The 25,424-nt window shown below is 39.5% G+C and overlaps 1 protein-coding gene across 1 annotated transcript in view; it reads right to left on the bottom strand.

The window, feature by feature from the left end:
* Positions 1-25,424, bottom strand: part of STXBP4 (syntaxin binding protein 4) — a gene marked incomplete at both ends in the record, with an annotated part of 71,058 nt that overhangs the window by 12,681 nt on the left and 32,953 nt on the right. Inside the window, 4 exons of the mRNA XM_084273605.1 lie at positions 3,201-3,258; positions 23,152-23,285; positions 24,378-24,427; positions 24,824-24,940. Of these exons, the coding sequence (XP_084129731.1) occupies positions 3,201-3,258; positions 23,152-23,285; positions 24,378-24,427; positions 24,824-24,940 (359 nt within the window). The remainder of the gene's footprint in view (positions 1-3,200; positions 3,259-23,151; positions 23,286-24,377; positions 24,428-24,823; positions 24,941-25,424) is intronic.

Here is a 25,424-nt window from a genome sequence, read left to right as displayed (position 1 = left end):
TTGCTTCTTTTAAACTCTGATTTCTCATGCACTTCATATTGCTACACCCCCTTCAGAGATATTTATGGAAATTTCAGAGCAAGCTGTTTCAAGCTTATGTGCTATTAAGATTCCATTCTGGGGTGTTTACTGCATTAGATTTATAATGTATAGATTTATGGACTCAGCTACTTGATGGTCCAATAAAGCATGCTGGAACTCAAGGCAACTACTAATTAAAAGAAGATTTGATTGTCCTTAGCATATTGTAAAACTGCTGTGGATTTCAATAGAGCCACTGCAGCTTCTGTAGAGTCTCACAGCCTAACTGCAAGGGAAGAAAGCTGGCAATTCACATTAAAAAATCAGTTTAATTGTGGCTGCAGTTTGGGAATTGTAACATGTTGGACTAGATGATCTTGGAGGTCTTTTCCAACCTTAATGATTCTGTGTTTTTCTACCTGTTTACATACATGTTTGTAAGTAGGCTAGTGATGAAATGCTCTTAAACCTGCCATGGCTTTGGCTGTTCTAAACATCAAAGAATGAAAGGATTGAAATTCACAGCCAAAGGGAACAAGGTTACAGCATTAGTACCAGGGCTGTAAAGTATCCACTATTCTGCTAATCCCCATTTAAACAGTTAGATTAAATCCTAATGAAAAGAATCAGCTAATAAGATGCACCTCAAGCTGAGTTCCTCCTCAAAATAGGTATTTTCAATGTTGGGTAGAATTTTCATCATGAAATCTCTACCATTCAATGTCAAAACCCACAGGACTTAGGCACCCCCTGCTCCTTGCTCTAAATAGTTAACTTTCTCAGACTGACTACATATACCTTACAAAGGGCAGTAAGATACAAATTTTCAAGCATGCAAAAAGTCAGGCTTACTCTCTGTAAAGGCATTTGGAAACAGTGATAAAACAAAAGAAGGAAATAGTGAAAGGAGTTTTAATCACCGTAACGTCTTATCGCAGCGCTCAGCTAATTCCGTTCCAGGGAACTGCATTAAGAGCTCTCAACACCCCTTCAGTGTGGTGCCTCCATTCAGAAGAACAGAAGTTTTTAGACAATGATCACAAAGGGTGATTTCATACCCTTCTCTGCAATTAAAAGGGCTAAATTTCCCTTGCCTGCCACAGAAAGACTGACATGCCAAACTTCAGAGGACAGATTACAGAAGGTAACAAGGGTTGAAAACCTGGGGCACTGTCACTGCATTAAGAAGAAGGAAGAACATTTACAAGTGGTAACAGTCAGAGCTTCCTGCAAAAACTGTTGCTAATATGTAACTTACTGTCACATCAGCAATAGTTCAGCTTCCAAGTGCAGAACTTCAAAGACATTTCTTTTGCATAGTCAGCAAATCTAGCTTTCTGCTGAGTCATCAAGATAAGCACTTGTATGAGTAGCACAGTAACAAAACAAAAAATAGGGGGGAGAGGTGTCAAGAATGTCAGATTTCTTCTGTTTTGCTGCTACATTATATTTGTTATTATTGCCAGATAATTCTATCTTCAAGCTCAGTTCCAGTTACACAGGTATAAGCCTAGAGCATTGCAAGTGTTCCACCCAGAAGAGAACTTTCCTACTCCCTGTATCAACATATGGAGACCAATGGAACAGAGCTCCATTGTAATAGTTGCTCTTGTATTTATCCTCACTGCTATGAAATTTGCTTTTCATTCACTTTCATTTCCTAAGGTTTCTTGGATGCAATTGTTTTTGGTATAAATCCCATGTAGTAACTAACCTACATCTGTCTGAAAAGAAAAGCTGCCATTTGATTAGACCTGGAATGCAGTATCATATACAGTGTGTTTGGAAACCTTGGCAGAAAAACCCCATGTCTACTTTAATAGATCTAGCTCGGGGCACCATGGGGTGACTCAAGGACAACAGAGCAGTATGTTTGAAAACAAGAAAAGAAATGCCCCTGCTTTTCTTGGCTAGTGAATACATCAACTTCAGTGTTATTGACACAACTTCTTTAGAAGAGTCTGGGATAAAAGTAATTTTATCTCCCTGCAATGAATCATTTGCTGCCCTTCCTGCTCTTAGGAAATAGTGTCTTCCTGGCACCTCTGAAAATGGAGCAAGTTGGAAGAGTGGCTGATGAAAGAACGACTCTGGATGACATACAGAATGGAGATGAATTCTATTTTTCACTAATTGTTTCAATCTTTTAGAAGAATAATAATATAAAAAAAACTTATTGTATTTATTAATTTTCACCATGTTCTGGAAAAAGCAACAACATGCTGTTCGATTCACTTCCCGAAGCTTCTGAGACTTACAACATGAGCTGCTGCTTCTGCTCCCTGTGTTTTCCCTCCAGAGTCAGAGATACAATTGGAAAAGAAAAAGAAAACCTTTGCTACAGTACCTGACAAATTTGTACAGCTTTTATCAAGTAGGTCTTTGTAAAAGAGTTTTCAATCTCTAACTGCAAGACAGCAGCAGGATGTAAATACTTTGGATTTGGCTAAAAATGAATTTGCACTGTGTTTTTTTCTTCTTGTCTTTCAGAAAAATGGTCACTAAGGAAATGTTACTGTTAAGGAAAGCAAAAAGGCAAATAACAAGGGCCAAATCTTAGTGCTTTTTTGTATTTTTTTTTCCATCCCAGATGACAGTGTCTTTAAACGATTACTGCCTTTAAAGTGTTTGTAGAGGTTTTCTTTAAACACAATGTTATTGTAACATCTTATCAATGTCACCTTTCCTTTAGTCTCTGGAAAGGTTTCCAAAGGTCATTTGTTTGCATTATCTTCTAAAAAACCCCAGATATGGCTCCAGAGGCAGCTGTATTTTCCTTTAAGTTTTTTGGGGTGCAGAACAATGGCTCCCTGAATGTCCATCCTCAACATTTGCCAGAAAATTTGCTATTAGTTAATGTAAGTATCTCTGGTAAGTCAGCTGTGAAGAGTATGGCTTCAGCTTTGGCTGCCCCTTGAAAATAGAGAAAGGAAACCCTATGGAAACCATAGGTATAATTTGCATAGAGTAGAAATCAAGAACAGAACCCAGTCTGTATGCAGAACATGAGAGAAGGCTTTGGCATCTGGTGCAGCTACAGTGGCACCATCAATAGATTAAAAGTGGTTTAACCTGCAGCTGGGAATACTATGAAATATCAATAATCAGTGATACTCGTGTTAGTAAGCCTCTATTTAGCACTTAGTGTAGTCTGACCATTTTCTCCCAGAACTACTCACTTGATGAAGTATTTGATCCCATCTGCTGTATAAGCTTCTTCCCATCCATAAGGCAGACCTAAGATGAAATGAAAAACAAGATGTATCTCAAAGCTTAAGTGACACAACGTACAGAGTTTTGAAATGGTGTAAGTAGGAATGCTGTAATTTCAAACCATGACATAAAAGGATTAGAAATTAATTAGTGCTATTTTTTGCAATAGATAATAATATAAACTATACAATTTAATAAATACTCACTGTGCTAGAAAGCTATAAGGAATTTGATTATACTTTTATTACTATAATTTCCTTTTAGAAGCTGACAGTCTGGTCAAATTAGAGTGTAGCAGTTGACTTTTTGAACTTATTATTGTAATTTATCCCTAGAAATGTGCATTAAAATTTGTTCTGCAAGTGCTTTAGCTTGAAAGCAATCTCAAAATGTTAGTGTCTTAGGAGTTAAAACGCTTTTTGTTCAAGTCACACTGTATCTCAAAGGCCAGCTCATTGGAAACATCTGCCAGCCTGCTTTAGATTTAAAACTTTTACTTGGAAAATGGTCCACACACACCATATGATCTTCAAAAGCTGCTTCACAGCAAAGCATGCCTTACACACACACACAGATATATTTATTTAAATGATTTCTTAAAAGACTCCTTTCCTTCCATGGCCACACCTTTGTCTCTAGCATGGCCCTTGCTCCTGAGGAATCTCAGAAGGGCCAACTTCGGTTCGTAAAGAGATCCAGAGCTCATGATGACTGCTGAAGGGTTACTTCACACAGTGGGTACAAACCATCTGAGAAGTAATTACACCGTAGGCACCAAGCAAAGAGCAACTAGTAAGTCTACCACAACTCCAGAATTTGGAAATTGGTAAGAACCAGACCTGTAGAACTGCAACACTAATGTTCAGTGCCGTTTCCAAAGCAAAACCAACACTGGATTTTTTTTTCCCTTCCAGTTTTACCCCATATTGGGCACCTATCTCAGGCTTCTTCCATTCCCAGTTTAGCATAGGTCTATCCAATCTTCTCCAAAATATGCCACCTATTACTTTTGAGAGAGAAGAATCCACAGCTACTTCCCTTTAAAGACAAGGTGGTTGCTGCACAACAGTTTCAGGTTTTGACTCCTACAAGAGGACGCTTTAAGTTATAACTATGCTAGACCTGATCACTAGTTCTTCCTTCCTCTCCCATAAAAATGGGACCTTTATTCAACATGTGTGTTTTCTAATTACTGAAATGGCAATAGTATTCATCCTTCAATTGCTTCCATCTGCCTCAGCCTTTCCTCATTCCTGCATGCAACATGCATATCCAAAATAAATGACAACAGATTTGCTCAATTGCAGATGAAACCTCAGCATCTGCTCTGTGCTCACATGGATCCCCTGCATCACCTGTTTTGTTCATCAGTGATAATTACACTCTCTTCACTAGTAATTTGATTATGTCTTTTTCTTCTCAATGAAGAACAGTACATAGGTAGCAACAATAATTGATGCTCTGTGTTCTCACCCACAAAAGGCTGTGCTTTTCAAAACCACTGAATGCATCTGTCACCTGTAAAGGAAACTCTGGAGATACCTCCACAGCTTTATTTGCCTTTTTTGACTTTGTATGCATTAGATTATATATCCTGGCCATCCTTCATACGCTTCAAAATTCCACCTACATCTGTAGGGTTTTTTAATGCTTTTATTTTGCACATTTTTACTCTTTCTCCACTAGTTTTTCCCCGCTGTTCCCTTTACTTCACTGCTAGATTTGTACTTCTGTTTCTCGGTATTTCCCATGGTAGCCAGGAGGCTCTCATGTTTTCATCGTTTCCCTAGACATCATCCTCACTTTCTTCAAGCTCATTTTCTCCATGAATAATTCATGAGTTGATCTACTTCTCTGTTTTTTCACACCCTCCAGGGTCAGATTTGCTGCCTGTCCTAGGAGTTGCTTTGAAAGGCTGCTAAGCTCTCACCTGGAGTAAACGGGAGGTAAAGGAGCTCAAGAAGTCAGAAATACATTCTGGAAGATACAGGGTTTTGCCTATATAAACTCTGTCAGTCTAAGGCTTCCTACATATTTATAATTTCTTCTGTGGCTCGCTACAGTCTTTGATGAAAATTCATAAATAATATATCTTGTCTGCAGTTGTCTGCATATATCACCCATTGCAATATTTAAAAATAACTTCTTTTCAGCAAAAAATACAGGGCCTTCTCACCATCCAAATATTTGTGATTTATTACCTTTTGCAAGGTAAAGAAAAGGTAAATCTGCAAAAGGAACTACACATGAAAAGAAATGGATACAGCACGAAGCTCCCTGTGCCCAAACAGAATAAACAGCCTCCTAAGAGAGTGCACAGCAGCCAAGCTCCATTATAACCCACCATTATTTTGTTCTGAGTACACACATTTAATTAGGGTTAATGCAAAAGAGATTTCTCTAATTCTGTGTGAAAAACAACAAGCTGCTTGCTGTTGTCCTGTACCAGTGCTGCTGCAGCTGGTCACAGAGCAGCAAGGCAGTATCCCTGGCGACTGCTGGCCTCCTCAGCTGCAAGATGCCTGCTGCGATAACCACTCCTGCACAGTTCCCGTTATATAAAGCAGAAAGGAAATGAAACCCTAGGGCAAACAAAATTTTCCTGATACTCCAACTAAAGTGCAGATCTCATCGATCTTTATCGCTGCCTTGGGTTAATAGGACAAAGGAAAGAGCCCGGCAGCGATGCTGGGTTGTTGCAGTGAGGAGAAAAGATAAGCGGCAGCTCGAATGATGAACTTGTACGAGGCAACAGACGTGGCAGATCTTCTTGCCTGCTGCTTCCAAGCCAGAATGCATTTGCTCTCCCTCAATAAAAGCTGCACGTGGCATATCAATCAAAGTCTCTCCCTAAAAGGAGAGGGGGGAGAAATAGAGATAGGAGGAAAAGGACTCATTTTACTGAGCAGTTAGCAAACCTAGAAACGGGGCAGCAGTGTCGCTGGGTGGGTTATTTCCCAATAAGGGAGGTAAAGAAACTAAAGCAAAATAAATACAGGGATTGGCAAATGAAACTAATAAAAGCAAATACCACAGCATGAATAGTCAGTTGACTCAAAACTGATGCTTATTTCCCTAAGATGTAAATACTGCCATCCAAAATGTGTTCTTTTTTTCTGACAAAGTTACTGAAAGGAGATGGGAGATTCAGAGACTATACTAAGAATAGACAAAAACTTCCTGCTCACTAGGATTCGATATAGATTTGGCCAATTTGGGACTATTTAGATCCTTCAGGACCTGAAGTGCTTCAGTCTGGGCTTAAGGCCCTGCTTCTGTTAGAAGCAGTCACACAAAGAGTACTGATGAGAAGACTGCTCAGGGAAAGCTGCCTACCAGAGGTGGTAATCTCACCCCCAACACTCCTTTGGGAAGCACAAACCAATTTCCAGCAGCGTTCACGGCTTTGGCATCCACCATAAAAAGGATGGCTGGCCACTCTCAGGGCTACACAGTCTCATGGCTGTTATCATTAAGGCACCTTGTCTGGAGTTAATATGAAGTATCAAGGTGAAGGGATAGGTCAGCTATCTGGAATTCAAAAGCCACATAGTGCAAGTATTCAGTTCAACAACAAACACATTCTCCAACTAAGAGAAGTAAGGATGTCTTTTTCACATATCCTTTTCCTAGCTTGACTTTTCCAGTTACACTTTTTTTAAAAAAGGAAGAGAGCACCAGCTAGCTCAGAACTACCCGTTATTTAACTCCTTACAATTTATTTTTAACCCAAGATTCTCAAAAATTACAAAGTTTTTTTAAGAAATGGGAATTAGATGCTAAAAGTATTTCTGATACACAAGAAATGCCAAAGGACATAGGATCACAGAACATGTAAGGTTGCAAGAGACCTTTTGGAGGTCATCTCAACATTAGAAACTGTTTTCTCCATCACTTCAGAAACAAAGTTTTGAATCTGCTCTTTTTTCAGTATCCACCAGTTCAGCTCTGCTCAGCACTTAAATCTTCATGGCTCAGAAATACTGCAAAATTCATTAGTTGAGCTCCCCAATGCCTTTTCTCTTCTCTCACAGCTCTCTAGGCAACACAAAGAAGATGGGAAGCTGAAGGTCTGGCTGGCTGGTGCTAAGTTACCTGGTCTTGGACTCCTGAGTGCTACCAGAATATGAGACTATCCCAGCCATGAACTCAGAGGTATCACATGATGCCAGAGCAGCAGAGAAACTGCTCTGCAAGTTTTGCATTTTGATGCAGCTAAAGCAAAGATCTGTGGAGAAATATCCAGCCTTGTTTGCCAAGTGTGTTCAATGGGGGGCAGGCATGAAACAGCCCTTCATTTCTTGAGGCTGTCAATAATACATACTGGTTTTTACGGCTTCTTTGTGAATTAACTATAAAAATTCAGGTTCAGAAAAACAGCTTTCTGAAGTGGGAATGCACTTGTGGAGTTTGTTTGTGTGTGACTTTATTCTTTAGACCACTTCAAGTGTTCTTCCCACAAACAAATGTGTTTCATTTTATGAAGAATAGCCTGCTAAGGGGACATTCCATTCCTTTCTTTCACATATCAAATTCAATTTTAAAGAAATTACTCTTTTTCTTTTGTTGCTGTTGATTTAATAAAACAAAGATGGAGTAAGTAGTTTTCAAGTGGAGACATCTGGGAAATACAAGCAACTGAAATTTATGCTAATTTAGAGGATGGTTGGCAGATTGTCTTGTCTCCGGTCTTGTTCCTAGAAACCGTGCTTCAGGAAAAGTATTTTTGTTCCTTTGGCTATTCAGGGCACGGTGCAGGATGACTTTGTGCTCTCCCATTTCCTATTAATTATAAGATATTGACCCATCCATGTCAGCAGCCTCATAAATCAGTTATTGAAACAATTGCATCGCATCAAGTTACAATTTAGAATGAGAGCTATAAAACAGTTTGCTTTGCATGCTGAAGGGTTGTATGATCAACTCTAAGATCTATTGTAATGCTTTGTGAGTAACTCAGTACAGTTAATTAGAAACAGCATGGACAGAACAGAAATTGTACTATATGAACAGTGCCCAGTCAACTGACTAAGGGCAGAAGACTGACCTCCAGTCAGTACGTGTGGTTGGGCATTGCTGTAGACATTTTGCTCTCCTACCCAACAAATAAGGAATCATAGAATCACAGGGGTTGGAAGGGACCTGGATAGCTCATCGGGTCCAACCCCCTGCCAAAGCAGCTCCCCAGCTCATATTGCACAGGTTGGTGTCCAGATGGGGCTGGAATATCTCCAGAGAAGGAGACTCCACACCCCCTGGGCAGCCTGTCCCAGGGCTCCCTCACCCTCACTGGGGAAAAGTTCTTCCTCATGTGGGTGTGGAACTTCCTGTGCTCCAACTTGCAGCCATTGCCCCCTGTCCCCACAGACACTGAAAAGGGGCTGCCCATTTCCCCCTGCATCCCATGCTTAAGATATTTATCAACATTAATTAGGTCCCCCCTTAGTCTTCTTTCCTCCAGGCTGAACAGCCCCAGCTCACTCAGCCTTTCCTCATAGGGGGGATGTTCCAGGCCACTAATCATCTTTGTAGCCTCCTCTGGACTCTCTCCAGGAGATCCCTGTCTTTTTTATACCAGGGAGCCCAGAACTGGACACAACACTCCAGGTGGGGCCTGACCAGGGCAGAATAGAGGGGGCGGATCACCTCCTTCGACCTGCTGGCCACACTCCTCTTGATGCCCCCAGGATCCCATTGGCTCTCTTAGCCATCAGGGCACACTGCATTCCAGACTTAGAACAAACTCTGCCCAGTGTGTGCTTTTATGCTCTTCAGCAATGAGAGCTACAGGCACCCCAGCAATGAGGCTGCTGCTGTGTCTCTGTAAGATGGAACAAGACTTATCTTCCAGAAAAGTTACTTTAAAAACGTACCTTTTCTAAAACTGAATGTTGGAAATGTGAGAAAACCAAAACAACCTACATATTTTTCAAATAAAGACCAATCCTCTTCCAAATAAAAGCTTTAGGTACTGTAGGAGCCAAGCCATTTAGGCTGTTGTTATAAAGAGAAACAGTCTAAGCAATGCTCGTTTTTACCCATGCAGAAGGTTACTAGTGAAAGCACAACAGAAGCACCACACACTTCACAAGGGCAATAAAAATACTTTCTTCTACTTAGTTGAGGGCAATTGAGTGTGTACACCCAATACTATAGAAATGGCAGACATGGTGGACCTTCCTGCACGTACATTACAGTAACACTATAAAACATTCTGGCTTTTGAAGGGAACAGAAAGAGTACAGAAAACTAAGCACTGCTTGACCAAATGGAAGCTGTTCTTTGAAGGTACACTGGAGAAGATACAGCTTTTGTGAGAACAGGGAAGGTGAGTAAAGAAGCCACCAGCAACTGACTAAAGAAAACCAAACCCAAAACAACATCAACTTTTAAATAAATCCTGGTTTTAGCCCATAGGTAAAAGATTCAGGGCATTACCTACAGTCACAGGCTGGAATCTGAGCATCGACACCAACTACTGACACAAAACTGGGAACGTCCTTTAGCATACAAGAAGCTGAAATTAAATTCCTTGAAATATTGACATGAAAGGAATCCAAAGTACTGATAATGATTATCATTTTTGCAATGAAATCACCTTTCAGGAAAAAAAAAAAAAGGAATTATTTAACAACTCAGGTATCACATTTGGCTGCCAGGGCCTTTTTGCATGCCACAGATCTGACAGTGAGAAGTTCAATAACCAGTTCTGAGGAGGCTGAGACACAGTTAAGCAGTATGTCCTTCACCATTACAGGTACTGTGGTCATTAGTATAGTATGTTTGTCTCATTATTAGGGCAGGGCAGCGGCAGCCCTCAGAAGTACAGGATAATGAAAGCAGAGAGGAGTTTAGGACTAGCTCATTCTGACCAAACACTGAATTTTGCATCATCTACTGGCTTGTATTATTTGCTTTTTAAAATGCCTTTAACATACTGCTGATCTGGCAGTTGTTTCTGTGTTTTTGACTTACACTACTTCTCCCCAAAACACTACTGACTGTCCTGTGAAAGCATGTAAGAATGCAGAGCCCAACCATCTAGATTCTCTTGTTTATTCTGGCTAAAAAATCTGTGGATAAGGTGGAAGAAACACAGAACATCGGAAAACTGCAGAATGCAGAAATCTACCTTTCACAGAACAGGCTGCAAAGGAAAAGAAATAATCCCACCAGTGCCCTTATCCACTAGTGGCTCCCATCTGCTCTCATTTGCCAACTCAGAGGTGCATTGTTTTATTTTTAATGTTGAAGGCTGCAGTAACAGTCTCAATTAGTGACAGAGCAAGAGAAACAGGACCCAAGGATCATATAGCCAGTAGTGCTTCCCAATCAAATCTTGAAAATGGTAAGCATATTCCCCATTACATTTTTTCCTCTGCCTTATCCAGTAATCAAGCAACACTTGGAAAATATATTCCTTTCTATGAATTAATCACAGGGTTTTATTCTAGTGTTGGTTGTTAAAATGACTCTGTCTGTTTGGGAAATAACACACTGTTATTTCCAGTGCTGATTGAACAGGCTACAATTTACAACGTGATTTTTTGAGGAATACTTGCCTAAGTCAATTTAAAATTAATTCTGTTTACACCTACAAGTCTTCTTAAACTGCTGAAGACAGGAAACACATCATTTATTATAAAATTATTATTAAATGGTCCATGAGTGGGGAATTAAGCAGAAATGACACATCCACAGTAGATTTAGTACTGGTTCCTAAGCTCCTCCACACGTAGGCTAAAGAAGTTAAATTCATGTAAGTTAAGTCCTCTCTGAAGAACATTCTTGTTGTGAATTAGCACAATCCACATCCAGTTGACAAAATCAACCCAGAATAACACAATCTCATTCCAGAAATCCCAGCACAGGTATTTACACACAGGGCATTCGCCACCTGGAGACAGGAATTGGGAAGAGCCTGGAGCACCTCACAGTGTGGCCCAGCTCTAACCCATTCCTTGTCCCCCAGTTTCCCTACTCTCTCGCTCCTCTGATGACTCCCTGTTCAGGAATTCATCCTTCTCCTCCTTTCCTTACTGGATCAACTTCTCTTGTCACCATCTATTGTGCCATCCGCCCACTTCCATCACTGTCATCTCACATTGCTCACTGACGCATGTGATTGTTAAATATAAGTTTAATTAGAAAGCATTCATTGGTAACAAATTAAAATGACTGTCTAAAATTAGAATTAAGCAGAAATTGTCTGAGATTTAAAAAGCAATAGTATTCCATGACTTGCCTTTCTTGCTAAGTAATATCTTACTTTTTTCCACTGATGATGAAATTAAACTGCGCAGGGGGGCTGGAGTGAACCACCTACAATTGAGAGACACAGAACTACTCTCTGCTGAGCTCATGTCACAGTAGGAATAGACCAAAGGAATACTTTTCCCTTTTGAAGCAAGAATTGTAAAAGTACATCAACACAGAATATTCTTTTAGCCTGTTATAAAAACCACTGTAGCGACACATGAATAAAAGAAGGGGTTTATTTACAGGAAGACATGGCTTTAAAGGCAGCATATTTTACAAATAATGTCAAAAGTTCTTAGAAACTAGGCTAGATACCTTTCCTTTTTTGTTACAAATCTGAGAGGGGGGAAAAATCCACCCCTGTGCCTAAATTAGCACACATTATTTGCATTGACTGCAAAGGATTCAAACAGAACATCTGCAATCAGTGTGTGTGCTTTATAGCACGAGGTCATACATCTAGTACAAGACTTATGCACGTTTTGTACCTCACTGAGGTCCCTTCATAAGCACCAAGCAATTATGTTTTCCTCTTGCAAACTCTCCTTTAAATGTACTTTTAAAACCTTCCTCTATCATTCTTGGCAATCAACTTTCTCTGTACTTCATTCCATTTAAGTTATCACACTTGTGCACCATATATGTCTGAGTAACTCTGCTAGCCCTCAGCTTCTCACTCCTACCTACTGAAACAGTGAAAAAATGTGACAACTGAAGGAGCTGACAGGAAAGCACAGCAACCCCCTTCGCCTAGATGAGCACTGATAGCTTTAGCACACGTTGGTATTGGAAACAAAGGTCGGAGCTCTGCCCCCCTCCCCGCCACCTCCCTCCACCAGCTTTCACCAGCTCCCTGAGGATGCTCGTGGTTGCACAGCCACAGAAAGTTACCTGGGCATTACCTGCAGAACCAGGTGCACACCTCCTTTGGTTAAGCCTCATACCACAGGGGCTGCTTTATTTTTTGGTACACAGACATACAGACACTCCCCCCCCTCCCAGAGGGACACCGGGTTACGCAGCTCCCCTGATAACCAGCTGCTGAGGGCTGAGCTGTGCTTGCAGATCAAACGAGTGGTGTGAGCCTCCAGTGTGAGGCACTGACTGGGGATGGAGACCTCAGGCTTCAGAGCCCATCTTGCCTCTGCACCTGCATCTCCATGCTAGAAAATTTGGAAGGTTTCCCCCCCACCCTTTTTTATGTCAAAACACATTGCTACAATTAAGGACTAATATACTAAAATTCTAAATATTATGTCAAGAGAAATTAGCAGAGGGACAATTTAGGAAGTATTTACCATCCAGTAACACTGTTGATTCTGGAGAGTTGACTTCAGTCTCCATAGTTACCAAGAACAACTCATTTGGGAATAGGCACAAAGTCAATTATTTTTTTCATAGTGGGGTCACAGTATGAACTAAAGGTGTTCGCTGACTTTTAAAGGTCTGCTTTTTAATGAAGTCCTCCTTCAGAGATGCTGGAAATTAACCTAACAAGACTGCAGTAATCTTGTTAGCTCGTCTGCATTTTGAGGTATAACAATATCACTTACTTGTTTTTCATTATTAAAATGTTTTGATTTGAAAGTCAATACAGACAGTGCCTATTCAAAAGCTGACTCATCTTTTCTCATTAAAGGTAAGTGAATGGAGAGGGAATAAATTGCTTTTCTAGCAGCAACAACAGAGTTCTGAAATCTAGGTCACATTAAGGAACTGTTTTAAATACTGGCTTTAGCATTGTGTTTTTTCCTTGCTGTGAAACATTGGGAAGAACATACATGTTCAATCACAAGTAAATAGGATAGCAGCTTGATCATAATTGGTATTTTAATATTTTTTTTTATTTGATCAGGCTATAAAATTATTCCACCCTTGTTAGCATCACCTGTTATCTAGCATCTCTGCTTTTACATAACTACTGTCATGTTCTGATTCTTCGACATGAAATTAAACAAGTGGGGTCTAATTTCTAGGTCCTGTAACAATACCCCCAGGTAAGACCAGTAAGGTGAAAACAACATCATTCCTCTCTTGCATTCAGCAAAATGTGCTTTTTAGCTCAAGTAAGGAGAGTTCAGGGATAATTCAGGATTTAAAACCCATTTGTAAATGGACATTTATTTGAAATGTCATTGAAAAACAGGATTAGAATTTGGTAAGAGCTTGGCTAATTGGATCAAATATTTGAAATAAATAGGCTGTAATTCAGTAAATACAAAAGCAAAGTACTACCCTAGGTACAAATACAACTGCACAAAAGCAAGTGGGGTATGTCTAGCTAGCCTTTGCTTCAGCAAAAAAGGCTCTGGAAGTCCAGGAAAGCCCAAACTTCATACAAATCAGTAACACAAAGCAATCAGGAAAAGGGAACACCATCTAGGGACCTAAGAGCTGGTGCACTAAATATTCAAGCAAACAAACTTACTATTCCATTTTTGTCTCCCACAGGAAGGTCTCAACTACAGAACTCTATGCAACTTTGATGAATTGCAGAGGATTTGGAGAAATGAGAGGGTGATGAAATGGTTAGAAGACATGCTCTGTAAGGAAAAAATGAGCAAACTGGTATCAGTTAATTCTGGGGAACAGGAAACGGAGCCATGATATGGTGACATGATATGATATGATATGGAGACATGATATGGTGCTCGACTACATTAAAAGCTGCCACAGAAAGAGGTAGTAATAGGGTGTTTCAGTAACTATGGGGATGAAGACGAGTGGTAATGGGTTTAAGCCACAATGAATAGGATTTGGGCAAAAGGAAAAGCCTTCTAACTTCAGCATGGGAATATTGTGCCTAGAAAACCTGCTGGACATGCTAGACAAATACCTGTTTGGATCCACACAGATTTAACTCCCATTGCTGGAGGCAGGTGGATACACTAACCAACTGCTGGAGGTCCTTTCTAGCCAACCCTTTTTTACTATCCAAGCACTAACTTTGGCAACTTCTGTGTGATTTGCATTACACACAAACATTTCTCCTGCTTCCCACCTGCAAGGCATTTTTACCTCTTGCATTCACAGTAATAATATATTTTAGTTATACTCTGTCCCAAACAACTCCTTGCTCCTCTCCTACTGAAATATTTATTGGAAATCTAAACCAATCCTGGCCAAATAGGCTTTAGAGTGTGTTTCTTAAGCTTGCCAGAGAGCGTGTACACTCACTCCTAAACCCCACCCAACCACAGCACCACAGCCAAAGGTGAAGTGTGAAAGGCTTTTTGCTGCTTCCCACCTTTGCAATAAACTATTCAAACTTGATTTGGCTCCACTGACCTTACGTGTTTCCGTAACACTATAGGCACAGCTAAGTGGAGGTGTCTATCTAACAAACACCACTTCAGCAGTGAAGCTGCTATAGCTCAGCAGGCTCCATTTTCAGTCAGGGCTCATTACCCACCCACAAAAATTCTCATAGATTATCATTACAGACCTTTAATTGAAAGTGCCAAGGTCTGTAAACAAGCTGTAAATCAGTTCTGTGGTTCAGTACCTGTTGACAAGCCCCAGCTTAAAGCCACAGCTCTAATTACTTTGCAATACCTGCGTTGAAAATGTAACGCGGATCAAGTACCCAGCACTGCAATACACCATCAAACACAGGGCACCAACACACAGCAACTGCAAGAGAGCAGGCAAGAAACCAAACCCACTAAAACTTACTCAGAAAACTCCAACAGAGCCTACGGCCAGCTCTATTTTTAACTCTGTGCTTCCTCACCCGTCAGGCTCCTCTCCTGCTGAAGCCTTTCAGATGGGAAGACAGTGCAGAGGTGCTGCCTGACACTGTGCCACAGTCAAGGCACCAACTGACATCTCTGTTCAATGAAACTGCATAAATATACAGTAATGCTATAAACAGAAAGCAAGTACTTTTATAAATCACTCACAAGTATGACTGCTACCTAAGAATGCAGAAGAATATTATCTATATTGTAATACATTCTAGTAATAGCAGGTTACTATCCAGGAAGGAAAAAAAACCCCTGCTTTCAGGATTTCCTATCAAGATGACATCTAGTCAGGGAAAAAATATTTCAGAAAATTCTGTTAAGTCCTTCTTTTAAATTATTTTTCCTACGAATGAGCAAGTCAGCTGCTTCACGGCTCAAACTGTGCCCTAAAACTGGGATAACAACTTCAATCAAGGTGTACAGATGAGGTAAGTGAAGGAGATCGTGTCAGATTTACAGACTGATAATGGACTTGTTCATTGAGCACAGGTCTAGTGCTCCATCTTTAACCCAATCTCCCTGCACACTCATTTTAGTTTCATTTCTATTGGGAGTGTTTTAGATACTGCATGCTCTTAGGTGTCCTTTCTGTCACAAGGAAATATTCTCAAATTCTGGGGCAGATTTTCATTTTGGTATTACAGCTCTATGAGCACTGTCAAAATTACAACTCTTCATTCTCATTCACCATGCAGGCAAATTGGAAATTTAAATGATCTGCCGAAAATTCAAAGTCTTGCAGCAAGTAAATGGTTATGTAGAATAATTCTTGACTGTGTCCTTGTAAAATTGTGTTAAACATGCTTGGATTTATTTTTTTTTTAATGAGGATTTTAGAAACCATTTTGCCTGTTACACAACTCAGAATTTTAATTTTTGTGAAAGTACACAAGTTGTTCTCCTTTGGGTTTCTTACTGAGACCTGATTAGCAGTGTGTATCTTAAGAGTTGCTGATGAGCTCTCAATTTAAACAAACATTTTCATTTTCAAAATGAGGCAAAAAATCAACAGTGTCTCTGTGACAGGGCAAAAGGGCTCCACTTCTCACCATTTGATGGTATGTACAGGAACAATTAAAGTTAAGTCAAGCCATGGGTTCTTCTCAGTTTACATCACTGCAGATATAACAGGAAAATTATTAGTTTAACTTCATTTCCTAGACTATATTCCTTTGTTGCAAGTGTTCAGATCTGTAAAGAAACATGGGTACTCTGGAATTTAATAAAAAGTAATATTAATAATTCCTGCTGCCTTAAGATTAATTTTTGGACAAACTATTGCTCTGTCCAGTAGCCTCTGTTTCTGCATAGTGCCACTCACAGTGACTGGGTGACAGCAGGGATCTGCAATCCAGAGCACGTGCTGATCTGGAAGACACAGAGAGAAGACCTGGGCATCCAGCAGAAGAGCTGGGAACCAGAAAACCACTGCCCCACAGAGACTAAAGCAAGTGACACATTCAGCAGCTGCATGATGTTCCTATCTTGCTCTATCTTGCCTTGGCTGTGTTGTCTTTACAAGATGAGACTGAGAAAACAAAGTAACTGAAGTCCGAATTCAGGACAACTGGGAGATGCTTCTGCTACATAAAGAACAGACTGTGTGTCTTATGTTGCATCAGAACTCAGTGGAGCCCAGGAAGACACACTACAGGCATGCCTACTCCTGCTCTGCTATAAAGAAAAATGTACTTTGGAGTGCTGTTCTTGAGCAGCTGACACTGTTTGGTGTAATGCCACGGTGCTACATGAGGATACAGTGCTGACGTTCTGCAGCAGCCTCCACAAGTTCAAAATTCAGCATGATCCTGCAAGCAGGAGGAGCCACTGATGAGGTCATATTCCTAAATGACCATTTTCTGGGATTTACCTTTTTTTTTTTTTTTTTAAATGCCAACTCAGAAAAGATTCAACAGTAAAAGATAACTTAATAGCTTAGAATTATTAGTTTCTACAAAAATGAAATGATCTTCCCATTAAATTTTTATGTTTCAGGGAAAAATCCTTCAATCTTTGAGGACTAGTAAAACTGAGACATTCCCATGGGATAAAACAGTCAATGAACTCTCTTGTGAGAAAAGTCAGGGTTTTGTAGTAGTTGTTCAACATTTCAAAGGAATATTACATTTTACTTTCACCAAATCACTATTTTCTATCCAAAATACTGTGCCAGAAAATGACTGACAAATAGCACAGCTTTATCTTTAAAGCATACAGCACTGACTTCAAGATTTCTTTCTTTTGCTAGTCAAAAAACTATGAAAAAGGGGAGCTGGACAGATGAGGTCAGGATATACATTGTATAATTTAATAGGTCTCTTCCATTGCTGGTATCAGTAATTCACTGAAATATTTATGGCCTTGCCAGAACAACGAATACACAGTGTTATCTCTTTAGTTATCATGTTGCTCCTTCCCCAGCAGCTTTTCTAGTAGGGAAGAAAAGGTAGGTTTCTAGTTTATTAGCTGAAAGAGAATATTAAAGGTAGGCTGCCCTCCCAGTGCAGAACTGTCCCCACAAAGATTATCCTGCAGGAAGCTATTTTCTCTTTCCAATACTAAAAATATAAAAATACATAGCAGGTGAGTTTCAGCAGATGCTGGCAGACAATATTCTGGGGGTTAACAGAGGACAAGCCTCCTCTGCAAATGCATCTTTAATATCACTAGCCTAATTAGCGAAAGTCAGGGTTAGCCAGGGTACACCTGCCCTTGTTACAATTACATCTGGATTTGGATGTACAGGCATAAACCAAAATGGGGTGGGGAACAGCCCATGCTTACATGTCAGCTTTTTCAGACCTCCCCTGATGAACTATAGCCAATTATTGGTACAAATAGCACTGCTCTATTTGTGATTTCAAGAACAAAACAGTGTATATGGAATTAATTCTGTTGTAATAAACAAACATACCAGGGCTGCAACAAACAAATAAATATGAATACTTAACGAGATTAGCTCTTCTCAAAATAGCAGAATTGGTATTTGCAAAGACTTGCTACTCTACCTTAGAGCTTTGTCCTACCCACACTGTGAAATAAACGGGAAGGGCCAGCCAACGCTGCGCTGAGTAAGGAATGGTGTTGGCAACCTCACAGAGTAAAAAAACCAAACTGAAGAAGTGGAGAGCATCCATACTTCAGCTTTTAATGCCTGAGATGGAAGACTTTAAAAATCAAAGTAACTTAACTACCAAGAGACCAAGCACTAATGGGTGCAGCAGGTTCCACTGCTGCCTTCTTACACACCAGGCGGACGGACACAAAGACCGGGCAACGCAACTTCTACCTGAGGATACTCACAATGAAATTTAGTAGCTACTCTGATGAGCAAGTATAGGTAGGGAAAGGTAAGTGGGACTTTTAGAAGCTATACTAATTTGGAGATCATTTTAGTGAACTTCAGGATGATTATCAGATCCCAGGCTGACAGCAGATTAAAGGAACATGATGGGAAAAATAGTTCAAGATGCACTGCTTGAGCTCCTGCTGAGCAGAGAAGCAGGCTTCACTGCACTTAATGGATACTGATGACTGGGATTATGTCAACAGGAGTGAGATTGTATTTTTGGATAGAAGGTTCAGAGGCAGAGTAAGGAAATTAGCAGTCAAAATACCTGAAAGCTGCATTATGCCAGTGCACATTTCAAAATGCCGATTGCCTGCTATTTTATGGAGAGATAAGTATGTTCCAGGGTTAATCAGATTTTGGCCATTACCAGTACCAAGTGAATTTCTTTTCTAATTTTGAATAGAAAAGAAACTGCTTTCTCAATTCTTTTTAGCATGATTTGCACCATATGGGCTACTAAGTACAGCCAGAAACTACTTTTAAATGCTGCAGCTCTTCCACTGAGGCATTATTATCCTTTGTATGATGAAAGTAATTTCCTTTATGTCTTCAGGAGATTCTAGTATTCTACAGAGCAGAGAGGCCTCTCAAGACAGTTTCTAAAAATAGCTTACAGTCTTTCAAGAAGAAGGATGAATCTTCCAAGGGATGAGCTTGATTATTCTGTTTATTACTTTCTTATTTGCATTTCTGGATCTTGAGGATCCTGTTGTAGTAAGCACTGGGAAACGAGCTGTCAGCGGTGGTTGTTCTAAACAGAGTCCTCACTTCAAGGATTGCCAAACTGACTTCACAGACCTGTCATTCAACCTGCAAAGCTGAAAACTGATCTGCAGCATTATCACAAGGCAATACGTACTTGGAGATTTTCAGGAATACACTGAACTTCTTCAAACCTCTTCCCTCAGGCAAAATGCCATGCTATTATGTAGGAAGAGGATACTTGGTGTGGCTAATTCATAAAGATGTCATTTTGACCTGGTTGTCAAGGATGTTCTTTAACAACAGAAACAGCTTGCTTTTGGAAGAACACTTCACAAACTTGTCTTCACCCCTAGACTTTGTTTTCACATGTAAATTAATCAAAAATGATTTTGATAATCTTGGTTAAGGCTCCTTCACTTCGTGTTGTGCAAGAGAGATCTCTATCTAAGAGAAGATCTATTTAGAAGGTAAAATATTTTTATCCACTTTGCAATCTCAAAAATATTCCCTTCAATTCTCTAAGAATTCATTATGAAATGATTATGTTGTGGACATCTTTCTGCAAAAAAGGTCTGCACTGTAATGTCTATTATGCTTTTTGATTTCATGTCTGATATTTATGACATGACAGCCCATCTGCAAGAAAACTAAGCTCACATGGGAAACATTTTGTGAGAATCTGGCATAGAGGACTGCAGACAGAATGCTACTCAATAGTTACTCTGCCTTAACTCCTCCTGTTTTTTTTCCCTCCGAGAGAGAAAGCGAGTGAGGTTTAATGCTTTAATCTCATACACAAGCTCGTCAGAGCCTAAATCTATCTGTAATACTCTCCAAATCAGAATGAACTCAGGAGGATGACGTTCAATCTTTAAATCCTACTCTGCAGAACTATTTTTAACTCTCAGGTTCATAAAACGGATCCCTGCTATGGCTCCAGAGCTTTCTAACACGTATCCTACCCATGATGGTTGGCACAACCACGCGTTAGGTCTGAGTTGTGCTCAGGACTGAAAGCTTTCCTTGCACAATTCCCCGTGTGGTGTGACAGAAACAACTCGATGTGACAGAACTCTCCCACTGTCACTGGTGGAAAACCAATTATCTCCTCTCCTGCTATTCTTTCCATCCCACCTATCACTCTAATTCTAATATTCTGGGTGCTTCTAAACAATTTTTTGTATCTTTTTATTTTGCTTTTTGCTCTATAGAGTGAAGTAATCAGTAAATGTTACCTAAATAGTATAAAATAACTCATTTTGCATATCTTGAAACATTTCCTTAACCAATATGTTTATTCAGCCCCTTTCTAAATCAGTTCTCAAACAGCACACCAAGAATATTTCAATCTGATATGGTCAGCCATAATTCTCCAGCTTTCCAAAAACTCCCCTAATGTGTCAGGCCATCTCTATCTTATTTTTGCAAATCAATCCAACTAAGCTGGATTCAAGCTGACAGGTCTGCTCAACTATATGTAAATATGATCAAAAGATAAAATATTTTGATAATCTGTTCTGGGAATTGTATAAGCCACAGTTGTTTCTTAGATTCCCAACTAAATGTAGTTTATTACAGTAACTGGTCATTAACTAGCATAATTTTTACCAGTGGAAACTGGTTTCTGTTAGCGACCTGAGAATATACATGTACCTCCAAACAAAACTGCAGGCTACATCCACTCCCTACAGCAATAAAATCTTCATTAAGACATTACTTGATACACAGCAGTTCAAATTCAGCAGAAAAGCATTTTGTAAACATTCCGGTATGAGAATAACAGCCAGAAAGTTCTGCTGGTTCCACATGATTCTGGAAATCTTCATATTCCTCAATTTGGCATTAATTTGCTGCTTTAAATATTCCCTGAAAATCATACTCTGGAATGACTTTATATTCTAATTATAGTTTGATGAAGGTGCATAGGGAACCGACACTGAATCTGCACTGTCCTCTGGTGTTATGAATGATTTATTCTACCAGTTCACATCCAATCTGAAATAAAAATATCTGTCGTCTTTGCTGATGAACTGATACCAGATTTAAAAGCTCTGGAGGATTTATTTCCTCAAGGGCATTTCCTGACTTCAAAACTCACACTTAAAAATCCTTAATAAGAATGCTCTGATTTTCTTAAGTTTTGGAGAAATCTTCTCACTCTGATGCATCCTTTGCATCTTGGAAGAAAGGTTTAATAATAAATCTATTTATTATTAAAGCTTATATTCCAAAATCCTGTTGACTCTGACTGCATCCACCACCTTTTGTTTAAAGCCAACCAAGGTCAATGGAAATATTGACATCAGTGAGGTTCAGGTGATGCCTTTTGAGTCAAGGAAACCCAAGCTTCTAGATGCTTACTTCTGACCCTCCCTCCTAGTGTTTAGAGCAAAAGGATCTTGAACTACACAAAGCCCTCAATATGTTTTTGGAAGAGTTATGAACACTATCAAACAGAACTAAACAAACTTTTTCATATTACTCTTCCATTTCTTCCTTTCATGAGGTTTCTTTCAGATAAAAGCCTGCTGGTGAACCTGAAAGTAAAAAGACTGTGCAAAAGGCAAGGGAAACAGAAGAACAAGAGTAGAAGGGAAAACTGAATCCACCAAGAGATCACTGTATCTTAAAAGGATCTGCCCTGTGCCAGCAGCTCACTGACATCTCCAGTACCATCCCCTGTCCTTAAGGCACTCTATCACAGGTGACTACTTTGATCTTGCACATAATTTACCACTTGCCTTGTCAACCCTTCTAGAATGGGATGAAAATTATTGTATCCCCCTGAATTATTAGGTCTTTTCAGAAAGAAAAGACTACCTCCTCCCAGGTTAAACCTCAGAGAATAAATATTTCCTTGATTTATGAAGCCACAGCATTCCTATTAGAAGCTAGTAAAAGAGATACATAAAAAAAGAATAACATTTCCTTATTTGGCTTAATAAAAATGTAAGAATTTTTTCACTGACGACTAACAAAGAAGCTGATACATGTGTATCAGCAATACCCTAAGCAAACACCCAATGCCTTTTCCTGGATATTTTCCTGATCCCAAAATATTCTGCAACTTTATTAGCATTCAAAACACTGTTTATTACAAAGATTTATATAATTTACTTCTTTAATTACATATATATTACCTGTAGAAATCTCACTATTATTTATTACACAACTTCCAGTGAATTAGCAAATGTACCCGACTGTCTTAAATGAGATCATTATTCTTACATCCCATCTGTCACAGGTAAAATGTATGCTGTAAACATCTGGGATATCTGCTTAAAGTTAAGGATGAACTGCACTTACTGATTCTAGACAGTTTTCCCCCATTCTGTGTTGCATATCAGTCCTAGGAAGTACTGACTGAATTTTAAGCAGCCAGAATTAAGGTTGATTCATTCTTGGAATGAATTGAAAAAAAACAGTATAGAACAAATTCTGCAGGGTGAAGCACACAACAGAAAAGTGGCCAAACCATCATATGAAAACCAAGTGTAGGAGAAGGTTCTGGCTGAGAGTAGGGTAGGTTTAGGTTATGGTCAGGGTGAGGGTTAGAAAAACAAAGGGGATACACCTTAGCAGCAGAAGCCCTTTTTTTGCTGTTGTATATCTTCCACCATTCTGACACTGGACTCTGCACCCCTTATCTATACCACAGCCCAATTCAAACAGAACTCCTCCTCAGGATCCTTTTTCCACCTTTGGAAAAACCCCTCCACATGATGAGTACTGGAACACACTACTCTCAATCAGGAGGCAAGATGCTAAAGCCAAAACATTTGATGGTTAAGAAAGGAAATATTGATGGTGTGTACACATGTAGCCACACACACAGAGACACACAGGCTCACTCACAATCTACTTCCAAAATGGCACGGACAGACTTGGCGAGGTCTCTGGCTTCTGCTGCAAGAGCTGTTGTGACAGTCGGTCCAATCCTTCCCAACCGTGCAAGAAGAGTTTTATTGGATAATGTCATTCTTCTGTCACTAAGAGAAAAAAAATAGGTTTTATTGGCAAGATTATAAAAGAAGTTTTTTCTTTTAATAAAGTGGACTTGTGTTTCTAGATTGGTTTTAGTCTCACTGTGAACAAAAATGATTCATACTAACGAACCAATGAGTTTGCCTCAGAAGCAGTTCTGTTCAAACAACATAGTTCATATCTCAAAATCTAGGGTCAAAAACCCAGTGGGTGTCAGAAAAGTAACTTACTAAAACCTAATTTTATATTAGCATTTAAGAAGGGGCAGTGCTTAAGGGAACCAGATTCCTCTCTGTGAGCAAGCTAGTTTGTCACCTTAGCATTGTGTTTTACACTTCAGTCCATTGACTAAAATGAAGTCTACAAACCTTATCAGATATGCAACATCACTCCTGTGATGGGTACTACATTTAACTGACTTGGGCTAGTGTATGAGAACAGACATCTACAGTGTAATAGCTGATTTGATCCTGCAGAGTTTTTTGAAATGCAGTTCCAGCTGACTTGAATTAAATAGATCTAATTTCCTCGAGAGCGTTACTGGAAAAGATGTCAGGACAGAGACCAAGAACTGTACTGCTACTAGCTGGGATACACAGGCACAATTATGCCAATATTCTGAAGGACAAAGGCTACTCTAAATCTCAATGAATATTCCTAGGCACGTTTTTAAAGAAAAGTGCTAAAACTTACTTGGCATGCGTTACCAATTTATTATTATTACTGGATTTATGAGGATGCAAAATCATGTGGGGAAAAAAAATTCAAATAAAAAAATTATAACCCACTGTTAAATGTTCCTTGCAATTTCAACTAATCCTTAGCATGTTACAATTACTTTATTGAAACATCCAGACAAACAGAGCTATGTAATTACTAAGTGTTTTAATTTAAGTCTGAGGTTTTTAGTGAAGCTGTTTCCTGGAAGCATAATATATAATTCAAGCCATTCCCTCTCCTCCACTCAAAAACATACTGGAAAAAAAAAATACAGGAAAAATAGCTACAAGTTAGTGATTGAAGACTTTGAAACAATAAGAGAGTTTTTCAATATTAAAATTACCATTTCAATATTCATAACAGTGCCATTTCATTACCTTAAAACAGTCGGGGAAGTAGAGTTATCTGAAAGTATTTCATGCACAACCTGTTGGTCACAGTCAAGAGGTTAATGGTTTATAAATTGACAGTCAGAAAGTTAATAACTTATAAGTCAACGTTCTATTTGGGCAGGGGGGGATTGGGTTTGTAATTAAATAGTCACTCCCAGCTAGAAGTGTAAAAGTAAAAACCAAAATAGTTTAAGCCCTTTAAATGAAAGAAATATTTTAAAAAAAATCTGATCAGAGCGATTGGTTTAGTGTATAGCAAAACTTAAAAGATTAAATTAATTTCTACATCAATCTGCACACTTATACACCACCTGTATTTCCAGCAATGAAAGGATCTCTGCAAAGCTAGTTTATAATCAGGTTATCATGTTTATTGCTCAGGACTGTCAACACAAAACTTTGGTGTTGTTAGAAACAATGAGCAAAGTTACCTCTACAAACTGCAGCAGTTTTTCAGTTGCCACCTCAAAGGTCTTCCGAGCCGACTCTGACTTCCGCAGCTGGCAGTCCAGCACAGTAACTCTCTTTCTCAAGTCTTGGATGTTATCCTGGGAAAAGTGTTTGAAGGCTTTTATTGTGATCATTTCCTCCCATGGCTCACACAGACATAAGGTGTGAACTGCAATGCCTAAAATGTTACACACACACACACACACACACACACACTCTGCGTGCTCCTGAGGCAGGTATGCCTGATCTGCTAGTAAATCAGCTCCTGAATAGCAAGAGGTTTTGGCAAATGATATAAAGGTGAATTGAAACTGGCAGCTTTCAACAGCAACAGCCTGAAACACAGAAGACAGTTGGGACTGATTCAGGAACGGATCAAAACTACCTGCCCAATGGTGACAGTATCTGTCAGCAGGGTGGCATAAAGAGCACAGGAGCAAACTCAGTCCACCAGTTTGCATCTCTAGAGCCTTTGGCCACCACAGTAATTATGGGGTATCTTGGAGAAAATTACCCCCTAGGATTTCTCTACATGCACTTGTATAACCTATCAATCAGCACTACACATCCCTTCTGTACTGT

This window comes from Gallinula chloropus, assembly GCF_964237585.1.
Source record: "Gallinula chloropus genome assembly, chromosome: 20".
NCBI lineage: Eukaryota > Metazoa > Chordata > Aves > Gruiformes > Rallidae > Gallinula > Gallinula chloropus.
This window is presented reverse-complemented; position numbering and strand designations above follow the sequence as displayed.